This window comes from Tenrec ecaudatus, chromosome 7 (assembly GCF_050624435.1).
Source record: "Tenrec ecaudatus isolate mTenEca1 chromosome 7, mTenEca1.hap1, whole genome shotgun sequence".
NCBI classification, from domain to species: Eukaryota; Metazoa; Chordata; class Mammalia; order Afrosoricida; family Tenrecidae; genus Tenrec; species Tenrec ecaudatus.
The window spans coordinates 104,916,156-104,934,482 of NC_134536.1; the positions used below are offsets into that span (position 1 = coordinate 104,916,156).

At 37.5% G+C, this 18,327-nt stretch overlaps 1 protein-coding gene across 1 annotated transcript in view; it reads right to left on the minus strand.

Moving 5' to 3' along the window:
* Positions 1-18,327, minus strand: part of ADGRB3 (adhesion G protein-coupled receptor B3) — a 796,551-nt gene that overhangs the window by 335,979 nt on the left and 442,245 nt on the right. The window contains exons 12-14 of the mRNA XM_075554045.1: positions 16,252-16,401; positions 15,497-15,572; positions 44-146 (exon numbers count right to left, since the gene is read on the minus strand). Coding sequence (XP_075410160.1) covers positions 44-146; positions 15,497-15,572; positions 16,252-16,401 — 329 coding nt within the window. The remainder of the gene's footprint in view (positions 1-43; positions 147-15,496; positions 15,573-16,251; positions 16,402-18,327) is intronic.

Genomic DNA, 18,327 nt, shown 5'->3' on the forward strand with positions numbered 1-18,327 from the left:
TTTTATCGGACAAGGAACTCAGTGCCAAGTGGATGATACTTACATTAGCCAAATGAGCGAGCTCTATCTCCAAAAATGAATCCGTTGTTTTGGGTTCAGGTCTGATTGTCACCACGATAATTTTGGAATTTACAACAGTATAATTTCTGAAACAGAAGAAATAGGATGAAAAAGATACAATATTAGGGAAAGTATTACTTGCTGCTGCTCAATACATGTTTAAACGACATATTAAAACAGTGGGTTGAAAAACTGGTCTGTGAACTGCCCAAAGTGGGTTTGAACCAAAAACCACTCCCAAGGAAAGGATGGCACTGTGTACTCCCATGAAGTTTCACAGTCATGAAAACTCCTTTATGGTGACCGTGAGGCAGAATTACTTGATGTCACTGCCTTTTTTTAAAAAAAGCAAATGAATGGAGAGAAATGTTTGGTCAGTAGATTTAAATCATTATTCAAATATTTAACGGTTATTTTTGGAGTTATTGTTATTTTTTATTTTCCAGATCGTTATTGTTATGAACAGACCACTCTGGAGCTAGAGAAATTTGGGGGGAAGCTATTGCTGCATGTTACCTTTTAAATGTAGAAAAGCTGAAGAAGCAACAGGCCTGACAAGCATCCCGTTACTTAAATCTGATTCACCTAGGAGAGAGGCGGATTGTGAATTCAATCCTTCAGGCAAACTTTAATGAATCTTACTTTCTCCAAGGTGAGCCTAAAAGGGTTATTCTCCTGGAGATCCAAAAGCTTTCTTACAAAGTGCTGCCTTGGCACTTCTAGGCAATCATTTTGGGGATGATTGACTGTAAAACAATATTTTTGCTAATTACTGACCACAATCATTACTGTAATAGAGATTTACAAGTCAATGCTTCATCTCAATATGCTCAATTTATGGAAATAGATCTTTTGAAATAATTCACTACGCACACTCTCCTCACAAAGATATTTACGCTATTTAAAATATAATAGTTATACATTATGAAGTATACTTATTTTAATACTTATTAACTGAAATAAACCTTCATTGCACATACATGTTCTAATCAAAATGTGTAATTTATTTATCATTTATAAAACTAAAGAATTGTCAACGGGACTTTTAGGTATTGGAAGGTACTTTAGAAATTGGAAGAAATTTGTTTTTTATTTGAATGGAACTACCTGCTATTTATAGGACAGTGAGACCTGGTAGAAAAGTGAATTAAGCATTGACTGGGCTGCCAGTCTTCATGTCAGAAGTTAACCTACCAGTTACTCTGCAGGAGAGAGATCGAAAGGGGCAGTGCTATTCTGTTTTAGAGGGTGGCTGTGAGCTGGAAGTGACTCACTCCTTCACAGCGCGTGCGCCTTACTCACTGGACATGTAAGACTGGGGTACTCCTGGTCAGTATCAAAGAGAATCATTTCATTTATTGCCCCCCTTTTGTTATTTACTTACAAATGCTGAAATGCAGTTAGTTTCAGTGTGTGGCGGTTTGCTCTTGGCAATGGCAAGCAGTGATGCGCCCACCATCACGATGAGAACAGATAACTGACTCCCCACCCGGAAAAGTCCCCTCAATCATCTTTACACGATCTCCTCTCCTCCCTTCGCCCATGCTGCCCCTAAAACCCCCTTTTCTAGAATTTCTTTCAAAGGAAATAATCTATTACAGAGATTTGCGTTTGACTTTATTTAGCATAATGCTTTTGAAACTTTAACAGACCAGATCGTTTGAAAGTCTTCAGCTTTGCCTCTGGCTGCTGAGCACTATTCCACTGTGTGCACGTCTACCAAGAGTCGATCCCTTCACCAGTAAATGGACATGTGGGTTGCTGCTCGTTTTTAGTTGTTATGAAGCATTTCAGTTCCTAGTAGTTTATTAGATTAATAGGCATTCACCCTTTACGTATGGGAATGCATTTTTATGTCTTTGTTGAATATCTAAGTGTGGCATCTCTGGATCATGTGATACACATGATATTTAATTTAAAAAGTCATTGCCATCTTGTGATTTCTAGAGTGACTGTAACATCACAGTCATTTAATTTTGAGACTGTACAGCAAAGTGATCACATCTATTTGTGATCACATTTATTTACAACCAAGAAGAAGGCAATGCTATTAAAACTTATTGCTATGCTATGAGAAGTCATTGCATTTAGTAGCTGAAGAATTATAAATATATTGTGAATATGATAACATAACCTATTTCTCATTATGCCCTTTAATAATGTCAAATAACAAACTCTTAAGTACCCAGGAAATGGTAGTCAGGCTAGTAGAAAAAAGTCACAAGATAATGAAGCATGGGTTTGTTTTTGTTTTTCTTTGAGGGAACTTATTGCCCGGGAGTTGGTTTGGATTCATAGCAACTCAATAAAACAGAGAATGTCTCCAGTGGGTTTCTGAGACTATAACTCTTTATGGGAACAGAAAGCCTCATCTTTCTCCCACAGAGCGGCTGGTGGTTTCAAACTGTTGACCTTGTGGTCATTGCAACTCATAACAGCAACACCACCAGGCCTCCTCCTCTTATAAGGAAGGTAGTTGTAATAAGGAGGCTATTAATTTTCTTTATTTTATTTAATAGCAATTGAGTTGAGTGAAGGTCTTTGACATGGACATAAAACTAAGTTCTTTATGCCAAACTCCCCGTGCCAACACACCCTTCCTGGTTTCAAACAATGTGTTTAAACATGGCTCTGGGTGTCAAAAATCTGCCTTAAAAAAAAGAGTAAGCCAATCAAAACAATGGCTTCTTCAACTTCTGGGGCAGCTCACTTCCCAGCAGAGAGGTCAGTTCAGATGGTACTGGTGACTGCCGAGGGGGAATCTTGATAGGTGTTTCTAGAAGAACACAGTATAAACACTGGCTCACTATGAAGACATTTTAGGAAAATTGAGAACAGCATTGATGAGAAAAAGGGATTTTTTTTCTTTTATTACAATTCACTTGCTTTTCACAGCAAGGGCTATCCTAGGTGTACTTTATTAGGAAACCTTGACCCCTTTGATCCTTCAGGCTTCTTTTTGTCACCCAAAGTCAAAGAAAAAAATAAAGGAACCTTAATTTAAGACCTTGAGGATGCCAAAAACTACTGTTTCCATTCAACGTAGGTTGAAGAGAGAAGAATTCATTAGGCACATGTTCCAAAAAATAAAAACCTATAGCCATTGAGTCAATTCTGACGCACAGCAACCCCAGACAGGGTTTCTGAGACTGTGAATCATCGCGGGAGCAGATAGCTTTATTGTTCGTTCTCCTCGACAGTCACTAGTGGTTTTGAACTACCAACCTTGGGGTCAGCAGTCTGATGCTTATCTCACAGTGACGCCAGAGCTCCTTTTATAGAGGCATTAGGGAGATGGAGAAACTACATAGATGGAGACAATATCAAGAAATAACAGCTTCATCTTTATTTGCTTAATAAAGATTTCTATGATTTTATAGTAATACTTTTTACCTATCCTCATATATGATGCATGGGATTTCTGAGACTATAAAATCATTTTAGGAGTGGCCAGTCCCATCCTTCTCCTGTGGAGTGGCTGGTGGTTCTGAACTGCTGACCTTGTGCATCTCAGCCCAACGTGTAACCCACTGTGCCACCAGGGCACTTCAGCATACTGCCACTTTTATGCATTATTCTGACTTCTGGTTTGGTGGTCTCAATCAAAATGACTTGCCACTCAAATGATAATTTTTACTTCATTCTGATTCTGTGAATAATTCCTTTCTCTGCTATAAATAAAATCCAAAGGTTGTTAATTTTTATAATAAAAATAGGTAATCTTGATAGTATCAAGCTAACTTGCATTATTTTAAAAGTTGCATAAATGGAAATTTTAATAAAAACACAGAGAGTTATGATGAATTTTATGAAGTTTGGTTTGTTTGTGTGGGTATGTGGAAACCTTAGCCCTGGGAATCTGTGCTTTGGGAAAGAGAACAGCTATAACAGGATGTGGAGTATATTACATTGCGTCATATTGAGCCTGGCGTACTGGAGGAGGCACTTAGCGGTTGGAGTGGGCCACATAACTGTGGGAAACGTGTGCCTGATTTGTTTGTGTAACAGACTTAGAGTACAATGAAAATGTGTACTTAGAGTACAATGAAAATGTGATGCATACAGATTTTTTTCTTACAGGACAATGCATTTGCTTTTGCATGAACATAAATATGCTTAGCTCATTAGTGTGTTAGTACTTTACCTCTTGTGCCATGACATAGTTACCTTCCATTTGTAGCATATTATGTCTTCCCCATAAGATTGTAAGTTTATTGAAGACACTGTTTGTATCCAGCATTTAGTATATCCCCATTCACATAATCCTTGGTACGATTTAGTGCTCAATTTAAATTTGAATGACTCGTTAAATAAATGCACACTAAACACAAGTATTGAAATGTTGACCAGGTAGATTTAAGATGTAATGCCAATATCATGACATTAAAATGCTTAATGAAGGAAAAGTAAGTTGTTCTACATTATGTGACAACTCTGCTTTAACTCTGTGTTCAGTGTACAAAATTATATTTAATTTATTCCATCATTTTGTTCTAGTTTGAATAAGCGAATAGCTGGCTTCTGATATGCCAAGCCAGCCTGTGTGATCTACTGATGCTTCCTGGCTGGGCACACTGTTGCATTCATGGCTGGAAAAGCAAATCTTCCAGACAAAGGAACTTCGTGACTGAAGTCAGAAAGTTCTTTCCTGTCCTTGAGACTAGTTTTAGCTGCTGTCTTAGATATTTAAATACGTGTGGGGTTAATCTTTCAAAGGAGACCTGACTGATTTTTCACAATTGATGAAGAGTCTTAGATGCTTGGGCCCAGGAGCTCTATCCCAAAAGGGGGTCAAAAAGAGATCACATACCCGTACAGTGGTCAAACATGCTAGAGGTTTCACGAAAATCATGCAGTTCCAGTAGCTTCTTCCCATGAAAAAGTATCGCTCATATAGATTTAGCTTTGAGAGCCCCAAATTTAAACAAAACCACACTAAAATAGATGACTTCTTATTTTGGGGGGGGACAGGGAGACTACAAAAGAATAAAAATTATTAGTCTCCACACATTTGTTTCTTAAACTAATATCAACCGATGACAGTTGAAAGGTAGAGTGAGACTTACTTAAAGATTTGCTACCCAATTTGTTCATGTTAGGTTTCCTAAGCAATGTAGCATCTAACAGCCACAAAACACAACAAGAACAAAGTAAAGAAAAAAAAGTCACTTGTAAAAAGTTTGGCCAAATTAATTTCAGATTTTCCATATAATAAATCGATTAGGTTAAAATATTTACATACTAGTATTTATCGTCCAATCACGTGTCAGTTTGTTGTACTGTGGCTTATGTGTTTCTGGAAGCTTTGCCACAAGTATTTCAAATACCAGCAGGATTGCCCAGAGTGGGCAGCTTTCAGTGGAGTCTCCAGACTGAGCAGAGGGACCTAGTGATCTACTAAAAATGTTGTCCCTGAAAACCATAAGAATAGGGGCAGCACAGTGTCAGATGTAGTGCTGGAATGAGCACCTGGCAGGTTGGAAGGCACTTTCAAAGAGCACCTGCTAGAAGTGAAGCCGACCGTAGTGACATGAAGAGAGCAAAGTTTGGAGGACCTTCATTTGCTGATGTGGCATGACACAAAATAAGAAGAACCAGTCACAAACAGCCATTAATAATCAAAACAGGGCTCCGGGCCAGGTGCCATTGACCACTGGGGCATTGAGTCCTGGCTCTTCAAGGTGCACAAAACTCACCAGAGGCTGCAACCGAGGTCCAATGTGAGCACTCCCACAGGGGAACTGGACTCTCCCTCAAACACACTTGTAACCTGACAGTTTAGGACTGAGAGTTCATGGTGTTTGATGATGCAGAAGACAGCTATACCAAGATTACCTTGGGATAGGCTTACTGACTTACTAAATCAATTGACCTTCCATATCAATGCCCTATATGCTGTATAAAGATCTATTATTATTCTGGCAAACCTGTGCCTGACATTCTCAGGGAATATAATTGTAAAATTTCCCTGACAACCAACTCCCATTGTTTGTGTAAATAGTGTCCAGTTTTGAAAAGATTTATTCTGTTCAAGTGAATAATTCAGGTATTAAGATATGGAGTTAACCTACATTGGGTAACTCCATATCCCTCTCTCAACAGGGTTTCAAAAAATTAGTACCAGGGACTAATCAATGACAACTTTAATGGAACATATTTATGCTCTGGGGAGATGATTGATAAGACTCTCTACCATAAATTAACAAGGGGCCAAAGGCAAATTAAAAACACATACAGGAATGGGTTTGGGGCTCACAATAAACACTAGCTACAATTTAAGAACAATTAATTCTAATATTATGGCCCTGCTCAATATATGCCCTCAGAAAGGGAACACAGAATATATGAGTTCTATAGCAAAGCATGGTGAAGGAATTAGATAGTGCCCAGCTATCAGTAAATAACATCTAGGATCTTAAAGGTTTGTTTCCAAACAAGTATCCATCCAAGGGAGATGTCAACTCAGTCCACGTGGAGTACACAAACTTCAGAGGCTAAAGAACTATAAATAAAAAAAATTTGAAGTTGCAGGAGGGAATGGTATGAGAGCCTAAATGAGGAGATTCTGGTTTGCAGAAGGCTCTGGATGACTGGAAGACCAAGATATATTTGTTAGATGTACATCAAAAATAAACCTCCAGTGATTTCCCTCTGTAATGGAGGGATGGGAAGAAACTGATTACCAAACAGAATGTATTGGAGAGATGACTGTAGGCGATCAAAATAATAAACCTGACTTAAAACCTTCTCACTTGATCCCCTCTGACCATGCTGGGCCTGATCTGGTTTTCAACATTGACTGTTTTTTTTTGTATTTTCATCAATATTGGTGTTTCTCTTGGATGTGTTTTGTCAAGGGGGTAGCCCTCTTGAATTTCGGTAATACGTTTTCATGCCTTTTCAGTATAGGAAACCCAGGGTTGATGAACCTATAGAGACAATAAGTAGAATAAGAGTTCCTGGGGGAGTCATGGGGGAGGAAGGTAAAAGGGAATTGACATCAACGAGTTCAAAAAGGAAAAGTTTTGAAACTGATTGTTATAGCAACTACACAATCAAGCTTGATGTGGCTGAATTTTGTATGGAATGATATGATCTGTATCAGCTTCCAATAAAATGGGTTGAGTAAAAACAACCCCCAAATAATCATCAAAACATGAAATGTAAAAAGTATGAATAAATAAAAGTTAGAAGTTATAGAAAATGAAATAAAATATTTAAGTACTGATGTCCTAGGCACTAGTCAGTAGAACTGGATTATTATTGGTAATTTTCAGATCAATTATATGCCCAGAATGACAAACTGAAGAGGAACATCACATTAATTTTCAAAAATAATATTTCAAGGCTATCCTGAAGTGCCATGCTGTCAGTGATAGGGTAATAAGCATACATCTGGGGAAAAAAACATTTCAAATGACTGTTTTTTAAAAATTTCACACCAATCACTAATGACAATGGTGAAGAAACTGAATATTTTTACCAATTTCTCCAGTCTGAAATTGATCAAAGGTATATTGGCAATTATTGGTGAGAAGAATATGAAAGTTGGTAAAGAAAAACTACTCAGTTATTTGGTAGTTGAAAAAGAACAAAGAACACCTTGGTAATATAAATGACTATAGATATGACATGAATATACTTTGAAAGTTCAATAGCTTATTTGCTGTATATTACATCTGAATTTATAGACCATCTCAAAAATATATTTGACATGTTGAATAATGAAGATCAAAGCTAGACAAGCGATAGAATGGCATCAAGAGTATCAGATATGAAAAAAGCAAAAGGTTATTAAGAAGCAGGATACAAAGTACAGACCAAAATTTTGCTAGAATAGACTCTGAATCTTGCTCTTGAAAATAAAGTTGCTAACGAATATGGAAGAAATGATGTCTTAAAAAAGTCGAAGAGAATATTTAAGTGGTGGTTCAAGAAGACAGAATAAAGTACAACAGGGAACTGTGAAAAGACTTGAAATTAGAAAATCAAAATGGGGAGACTATGTATGACACTTTTCAAATTAAGAAAATTGATGAATAGTTGAGTTTCAAGGTACAGTATTGAAGGAATCCCTTGGCTAAAAATTATATAACACAGTTAGTACAGTGTCATACATGATGTCACACTACCAGAAAGCTGGTTGATGCCCACTCATTTCAGAAGGCAGCATACAACCAAGAGCCAGTGGTTCTGAAGGAAGAAACCCAAACTGCACTGAAAGCACTGATGATAAACAAGACCCCGGGAATTCGCAGACACCATTGAAACGATCCAACAGAGGGATGCAAAGCTGAAAACGCTCACTCATTTCTCTAGACGAAGAAATTAAGAAGGAAGCTACCTGGTCAACCAACTGGAAGGCACCCGTGTCCATTCCAAAGAAAAGTAATCCAACAGAACGTGCACATTATCGAACAATATGATTATTATCACATGCTGGTAAAAATTGCTGGAGCTTCGGCCAATGGAGATCCCCTCATAGAGGGGTTTAGGAGAGGAGATGGGTTAATTAGGGTGTGAGGTAGTATCGATGAAGAACACAGCTTTCCCCCAGATCCTGGATGCTTCCTCCCCCCAACTACCATGATCCAAATTCTACCTTGCAGGGCTGGATAGGACAGAGGCTGTACACTGGTGCATATGAGGGTTGGAGGTACAGGGAATCCAGGGTGGATGATACCTCCAGGACCAAGGGTGTGAGGGACGATGCTGGGAGAGTGGAGGGTGAGTGGGTTGGAAAGGGGGAACTGATTACAAGGATCCACATGTGACCTCTTCCCTGGGAGAGGGACAGCAGAGAAGGGGGGAAGGGAGACTCCGGATAGGGCAAGATATGACAAAATAACGATGTATAAATTACCAAGGGCATATGAGGGAGGGGGGAATGGGGAAGGAGGGGGAAAAAAAGAGGACCTGATGCAAGGGGCTTAAGTGGAGACCAAATGCCTTGAGAATGATTGGGGCAGGGAATGTATGGATGTGCTTTATACAATTGATGTATGTATATGTATGGATTGTGGTAAGAGTTGTATGAGTCCCTAATAAAATGTAAAAGAAGAAAAGAGAAAAAAATGATTAGGGCAAAGACTGTACAGATGTGCTTTATACAATTGATGTATGTATATGTATGAACTGTGAAAAGAATTGTATGAGCCCCAATAAATTGTTAAAAAAAAAAGAAAAAAAAATTGCTGGAGCTAATTGTAAAAGTTTGCACTACATTGACAGAAAACTGCCAGAAATTCAAGCCAAATTCAGAAGAGTACTTGGAAAAAAATACTTTCATTACTGATATCAGTTGAATCTTGACTGAAAGCAAAGAATATCAGAAAAATATTGACATTTATTTTATTGACTATGCATAGGCATTTAATTGTGTGGAGAAGAACCAACCATGAATAACATTGCCAAGAATGGGAATGCCAGCACACTTCATTGTAGAGCAAGTGATAATTATTGGAATTAAACTGAATTACTGAAATTTAGTAAAATATGTGTCAAGGCGATATTACTTCATCAGATGGAGTCACATGGTATGCTGAACAAATACTCTAAGAAACTGGACTATAGGTTGAAGGAAGTAGGGTCTCTATTGTAAGATGACTCCCTGCCAGCATTCAACGTGAAGGTAACCCGACCTGGCTTACTGCAAACAAAGAGGGCTTGCAGCACTTGCAGATGATGTTCAAAGACTGTGTGGACAGTATGGATTCTGCCTTAAATAAAGAGAACAAGTCTTCACCAGCAAATCAATGAGCAAGAGTATGAAGTTCCCAAGGAGCTCCCTCCACTTACATCCACAGCTAACACTCATGGAAGCTGCAGTTACATGATTTAAAAAATAAGAATTCATTGCACTAGGAAAATAAGCTGCAAAAGAGCCTCTGTGGGGTGTTTAAAATATAAAGATATCTCTTTGAGGATTAACATGAGCCTAACCCAAATCATGCTATTTTAAATCACTGCATATGCTAGTGTAGTGGTCATGCATGGGGCTGATAACCACAAGGTCTGCAGTTCAAAACCACTGGCCACTCCACAGAGGGCAGGGCGAGGCTTTCTACTACCATAGAGAGTGATAACATCAGAAACCCACTGGGGCAGTTCATCCTTTGTGTCGGAATCGACCCGTTGAGAGTGAGTCGACATGTGCATGAAGAAGTTGGGTCATGGAGAGGGAAGACAATTGATGCCTTTGAATTAAAATGTTGGCAGAGGATATTAAATATACCAAACTGCCTGAAGAAAAGACAAATCAATTTTGGAAGAAATAATATCAGGTTGATGTTTGGAGGGCACTTTGTCTTAAGTACAATGGGCATGTTCTCTCCAGGGACTAGTCCCTGGAGAAGCGCTTCGTGTTTGGTAGAGGCTTTGTGGAAAAGAGCAAGACCTTCAAGGAGATGGATTGACACGACAGAAGCAACAATGGTCTGAAAGATATCAGAGCTTGTTAGGACAGTGCAGAAAGGAACACATCTGTTCTATGTAGAGTCACTTATTTATACTTGATGGCACCTGACAACAGCAGGTATGTAAATGTATTGTCTCACAGATAGTTTTTATTCCTAATGTGCACATGATAGGGGATTAGAAAATGGACAGACTGTCATAAAATTACTTGATCCTACTGGAAAGGCACAATAAAGAAACAAGGTTTCATGTGGAGGGCTTGAAACTAAAGGAGCATAGCTTGAAAAAGCTGATTACTTCAGGTTGATTGCTTTTAGAGTGCGTTGTTGAGAAAGTGATTATGTCTGAGTTTTTCTATTATTTCCAATATTATTTAGTTCAATTGCTTTTCCCATTTGCTTTTAATTCCTGTAATATTAGGAACTCAAATGAGTTCCAGTTTCTAAATATGAAGAAATTTCAGCATCATTTATCTATATTAAGTCAGAGCACTTGACAGCAAATTCATGTGATTTTGCATTATTGAAATTTGTTCCATTTTTAGGAGATAATTTTAAACTACTATTGGCTTATGAGAAGGTTGTCGTTTTTCTGTCCATCTGTTTTTCTCAGGTAATTTATTACTACATAGAAATCTGCATATATTGCAGTTAGATTATTTAAAAGATTTTAAATGTTAAAAGCAATATGAAAAGGTATGTTTAGGTTTTTTTTCAGATTTTTTTTTAACTATCAGGATAAGTTCTTTTATTCCCAGCAGTTTATTGGCACATAATTTACATACAATTCAATAGTTCATTTGTTCAATCATATCAAGAAGAATTGTATAATCGTTACCACAGCAGTTTCTGAACAACCCCCCCCCCCACTGAGTTAAATTGCCCTCAATTCAGTTTGAATACTTTTCAAACCTACACTAGTTGAAAGCCATCAGAAACAACACCCACAAGCCAGTAGGACAAAGTTAAAAAGAATCAGTGGCAAATTCCACTTGTTTTGTTTTTTAGCACCAGCTCCAGGTAATGCATTTTCTTTGGCTAATGTAAGACTTTGAAAGGTAGAGTTTAAAGTCTAGCTGGTCGAGGCCAAAGGTAGAGAAGATGAGAACCTGTCTAAATGCATAGCTTGTTTAATTGTTTAAAGGACTATATTTTCCTATATATCTTACTAGGAAAATTATACATCATCCACATGTTTATATATGTGGTTTGTGGTTTTCTCACAAAACTAACACCTCAATTTATTAAGCAAATCAGAGGAAGGATTGTTTACAACTGATACTTGCATCCTTGGCTTGAATGTGTGGTAGCCTGATTAAAAAAATCATTTCTTTAAAATAAATTCTTATAAGTGAAATTGCTATGTCAATAACAACGCATTTTTAAGAGCTTCTTGCTATTGCCAAACTGGTATACAAAGAGGTAGTTGCAGTTAAAATGTTTACCAGTATTTTCTCAGCATTGCCAGACTCTGGGTGCAGATGCCCCACTTTTCGAGATGCCTGACCTGCATTTTGAGACTGAAGGCATTGCGAAGGCCATCCTATCCCCTGGAACCCCAAAGGGTCTTGCCATGGAAGGGAGAGGGGCACCTAAAGTCTCGGGCCTCCAAAGCCTAGGCTGGGGTTACTAGGAAGAGTTCTGGCTCTCTAGAGCCAGTTCACGGGTCTTACACTATTTTCTGCAGAAAATACACGTGTTTCCACTCAGCATAAAAGAAAGCTGTGGGTTGTATCACTTAAAAGGATTAAAGGCTGACAGTCCTGAAGACAGCGAGATATAATGGAAGAATTGGGCAGACAAAAGACTCAGTTGGATTATAACTCAGTCACTTACTAGCATTATATTATTGGTTTAAGGATCCTTAAGCAAGAAAATCTCCATTTTTCTCATCAGGATTCAGACTTTCAAGCTAGCTTGTAGCACTAATATGGTTCTATACATTTTAACTGTAAAGTGTAATTCTGTGAAGAAGCACAAACGTGAGAGCCCACGAATAACACACATTTACTGCGGAAGTGACAGAATACTATTTCCTTCCATTATAGGGGCAAGCTTATAAACAGGAAGAAAGTCCAGAGCAGCATAAGCATGGCGGCTGGAAGAACATGTGGATTCACATGAGAAAGGAGGAGAAAAGCAAGTCTAAAGGAGAGTCACCAAAGTCATATCCCTTTCTGTATAAATGAAAAATTCTAAATTAAATCTACTCAAAATATCATGTCACGTTTTCTTTCATGGTGTTCATGAGAGAAATTATAAGAAATATTGTTTTGAAAATGATTATGCTAAAATATCAAATTTCTAAAAGCACTAACAGCAAATCCAACATTTTTTGTGTTTGGGAGAGTTATCCCTAGAAATTTCAGAAGGTGTTTCATAAAATAAATATTAACTAAATACATAGAGTAATTTTTATATTAATATGTTCATATGGAATTAGGAGATACTTCTTTTACTATATGGTCAATCTATAGTCTAAAATGTACAGCAAGACAATTATGAAATGATATGTATTACATTCCTTTGTAAAATGTTTCTATAATAAAAGTAAAATTTTTGCAGCTCACTGTTTAAATGGTCATATAAGATATGCTCTCAGGAAAAACCCATTACATGAGCACAATTTCTCAGTCGTTGTTCTTCAATGAGCATTCGAGAGTCATTAATCATGGTCAATGAATCAAAATGTGAATATAATTTTCCTAGAAAGCATCATTTTCTGATATAGTCATTTACCAAATTCACATGTGTACAGAAAGAATAAATATGTACTCATTGCCATCGAACTCATTGCCTTCTGAGGGGATTCGGACTCAGAATGACCATCCAGGCAAAGTGGAGCTAACCCTTTCATATTTCCAATGCTGCCATCTTCATAGACGCAGATGGCCACATTATTGGCAGTGAAGCAACTGCTGTGTTCAAACCTCGGTGATTTTGGTTAGTAGGTCACTTCACGAGTATGTCTACAGAGTCATAATTCTTATACCTAAAGTGTCTAAGCGGTTCATTTTAGAGAATGTGTCAGAAGCTGGGTAATTTTATTACAATAAAAATCAGGACATTTTTGATTTTGACAAAAAAATGAAAATCTTTTGAATTCAAGCACCACATTTTAGTTACTATACAGAAAGTCAAGGCCTCACTCAGATAGTTTGTGTCACAGGTGGCATTTGGCGCCACTTCTCCTGATGCCTCCTTGTCGTAGCGATTCCTCTCTACCCAGTAACTCTAAGGGACTGCTTTCTGGGCAGTGATAAACATTGCTCAAACATTAAACAACTTCATTATAAAAAACACCATAAAAGCAGGTGTTTCTAGATCAATTTCCAAAGTCCTGAGTGTTTTGTGCAGATGTGTGGGACTTACAATAACCTGACTCAGTATGTATGGGTGAATGAGTTCACTGATACCGCGCCCCATTCGAATGATGCTCATGCAACTCTGACAGGGCACTGGAAGGCCAGTGCTTCATAAGGCAAATCATGCTTGCTGGACGTTTTATTTGCATAACTCAGTACTTATCAATATACTTCCTTTTTAAAGTTGGAAGAAACACAAAATTAGGCCCAGATACAAACATGACCTGAACATGTTTATGAAAGTCTTGTCATATTAAAATTGAAATCAAAATCTAAGAAACCTGATTTCAAGTTAGTGCGTAGTCTAAAATACTTAGAAGATATGCTTAATACAAAGTACGCGCTTATTGAAAGATGTCAAACTTGGATTATTGGAAAACAGCTAAGCTTAGCACTTCTTTCCCAGAAGAAGTATCATTGCCAAAGTGCAGGCAGTGTAACTATCAAAAGATTTTATTTTAGGATAACTTTGCATACCAATATGTTTTCATAAGGCCATTGTGAAAAAATGGGAGCAAAGCTAGTCATTTAAAGAAAAAACAAGTGACCAACACCAAATCAGACCTAAACTTATTTACATTCACGAAGCTAACATTCCACCCAGAGGACATGGGAATTAAAAACAAAAATCTCCCTATACCTTCCCTTGGTTGCCTCTCTGGTTGAAGGAGAATTAGTTTTGAATTCAGAACTCTTCATGACTCACTGATTAATAATAAATGTTTCTCACCGAAATATTTTCTCCATTGATCAAGACTATTCACTGCAGCCCTTTGCTGCTGGACTGAACTCTAATGGTTTTTATTTATCAGACTATTCATGATGCTCTTGGTATAAATGTGAGCATCATTCACAGTCTTCCTCCCTAAAATCTTGAAACTTTATTCATGAGGGATGAACAGGAAGCCATGCAAAAGTGGCTGTGTTTGAGTAAGATACAGCTCAGTGTCAGTTCTCCAGAATCTAATGATGTGGAGGAAACAGGGAGTCACGAGGGACCTCTCTACCCAGATAGACATAGCTGTTGTTTTCTGTGAGGCTTGGGAAAGCAGGTGAGGCAGTAGACCATATAAATGTATAGTGGTAGAATCACTGTTTGTAATTATTTCCTTTAACGTCTGGGAGAAAAGAAAATCAATGCATTTCTTTCAAAATTAGACCCTTAAATGAATGATGGCATCTCCCCCCTCTTATTGTAGTTATAACTGGAAATTTATTTAGGAGAAAATTGAGGTCTTGTGCAAATGAGGAACAAAACCCATGTGTTCCCAGACATCATGTCACTCCTTTAATTTCATATATCGTTGATGAACCAGAGTATCAAGTACAAAGGGCGACAGATCAATTTTTCAAAGGTCCATTCTATTACAACTTTTTGAGGCTTTTTCTCTTTTTGTTTTCAGTCTGAAGGCAAATCGTTATTACTTCCAAAGAGTTTCAGGGCTATAATCAGACACCCAAATTGTCTTTTCTAATTGTTTTGAAATGAATAATATGCTAATAACCTAGTCCTTAAATTGGTATTATCTATTTCATTTAGGGAAAAAAACCTTAGCATTAGTAAAGTTTGTTTGACTATTTTCCAAAAAATGAACTATAATTACAGTTTTAGAATAATTTACATAGATGACAACATTTTACGATATTGTGCCTTACCTCAAAGTGGGCAAAATAAGATCCAAGTTTTTGTACAGGACGGCTCCAAGGACAAATACAGATGAATCATCTAACTCTAGAAAGAATACATTTTTAATAATTTAGAAAAATAGCAAGAAAATCGTGTTTTATAAAACACTAATCTCCTCATTATAAGGGGATTACAGTACTTACTGGTGCAAAGAAGAAGCTAGGGAGGGAAAAAAATTGTCTTTCTCACTAAGCATAGGGCAGGCTGATAGCCTCACGCCTGACGCATAGGTGGCTCTCGCGGCCCGGTCCATGGTTCTGCTTCAGAAAGCAGTGTTCCTCAACCAGCTACAGCTGCGAGGCTACATTTCTAATGATATGGGAAAGTCAATTCTCTCCTGGACTTTCAAGTTACATAGGCAAAACCTTCAAGGTTTTTAGTTGCCAATGAATCAATTTTTTGCTGATGATGTCTTCTTATGTGAAATATTTTTATTACTCCACTTGATTAATTGACTGTAGCTTATATTCACATATTAAGTATTCTACTATTAGCCAAGAAGTCTACAACCAAAAGGTTCTAAACTTGAACAGATCCTTTCCTTCAGTGAATTCAGATGTGCAAGATCGAAGCCAAGTTTTCTATGACTTATACAGTGGGTTTGGAAGCACGATTGCTGACTAGTTCTCAAATCAATGTAAGGAATTTTATATGGAGTGTCTCATAAAATGATCTCTGAATAAAATGTTTTATTCAAAATCCAGTGTGTATTTTACATATTTACCTTTTGATGGCAGAGGGGTGAAAATGCTTTTTGGAATGACCACTCTGTCTTCTGAGTTTCTTGCCCAGTCAACCATTCCCTTCCGCCCTTTCATTGGGAAGTTGATGTCCGTTAGAACAGAGGCTGCAGGAAGCTTCTGAATGCTAGCCACTATTGGAATAAACAAACACAAACATCATGTCAAGTAAGATCTTGTTTTATTTCCCTGTCTAATCACAGGAGACCAAATTAGTTCTTAAGTATTTTAAATTTCAAGTCCTTACATTTAAAGTGAAAATTATCAGAGCCACCAGGAAGGCTATTCAAATAAGTCTTCATATTTTTTTGTTAAGGTTGTTGATGATTTCACTTCTTGATCAAAGTTATATGCTGGTTTCAGAAGGAGTCATGCAATGATGGCTAAGGGTATTGTGACTATTATGAGAACTGATAGATACCAGCAAAATGGTGGCTCATGGTGTGCTCCCTTGCCAATTATTAGAAGGCCATAATGTATAATTTCTGAAATATTTTTATTTTTATTACCCAATCTGATTCATTGCCTGAAATTTATATTTAACTATGAGCTTTGTCTTCAGAAAAAATGATCTACATTTACATCTGAATATTATCTCAAAACAAATCCCATGTAGAACAAAACCACATTGCTTTGGAAGGTAGAAGACATAAATCCAAGTACCAAAGCACCACTAGTACTATAACCACAAATTTAATGTGATATCCCAAATACTCATAAAATAAGTTACTAGTAATCAGTAATTCTTATAACTCCCTCCCTACAAATGTAATTAATGTACATACGTGAATGGTGAAATATCATGATTAAAAAGAAATTAATGTATTTGAGAAAAGTCATGAATAATATATTTAGTACTGTATGCATATGTAATTCTCTCATGTCATATATGTGTATGTACATTATGTATATTAATACTAAGTGTAATAACCCCCATTCATCTGTTTGTGTGTAGTGCCTTGCGTCCTGCCACTCTGCTGGAGATTCGGCCATGAGGATTTCACACTACAGCTAGTTTTCAGCATAGTGCACACACTAAAAATGGCTTAGAATGAAGGGCAGGCTGTCCCCTGTTAAACAACGACCCACTGAAAACCTTACAAATAACAGCAGGTCCCTGTTTGATCAAGTGCCAGGAGAGGAGACCCTCCGGATGGAAGGCCCTTGAGGATCATCAAAGTAGACTCGAACTTCCTGACATGGACGGAACACGGTTTCTGGGACCTGCCTCTGCTGCTGGAGCATGAGGAGACACAGTGGGTACAACACACACGCATACGCACACTAGTAAGTGGAACTTAGAATGTACAAAGAATAAAGAACGAATCAAGGAAATCTGGTAGTCATAAAAAATGAAATGGAATAGTTAGAATCAATATCTTAAGCATTAGTAAGTTGAATTGGACTAGGGCTGGCCATTTTGAGTTGGGTAATTACATGATTTATTGTGCTAGAAATGACAAATGCAGGAGGAATGGGGTCACAGTGATTTTCTAAAAAGAGCAGCTCAAGCTGTATCGTGAAGGACAAAGCTGTGTGATGGGATCATATTTCCAGGCTGAGAAGTAAGTCCAGTTAAAACAATGATGGTTCAAACTTATGTGCTAACCCATGCTTTAGAGATTGAAGAGTCAAACAAAGTTCTTCGGTTGGAAATTGCTCAAGCATGCTATTAAGATGCCTGATAATCAATGGTGGCTGGGATATGAAAGCTGGAAACACAGAGGAAGGATCAGTACTTGGAAAATGTGGCCTTCGTGACGGAAACAAAGATCACATTATGAAATTTTGCAAGGCCATTGACTTTTTCATTTGAAATATCCCTTTTCAACAGCAACAAAAACGGTAGCTAAACATGTGGTTCAGAGACAGTGGAATACACAGGGATCTCAGTGAGGACGGCTTTGGGATGAGACCAGGGAGAAGCCTTACATCATAAGCCAAAACAAAGACCCGTGCTCCCTGTGATTAGACTACCAATTGTTCATATGCAAGTTTAGGCTGAAATCAAAGAAAATTAAAACAAGTCCACAGGAGCCGAATTGTACCATTAAATACAT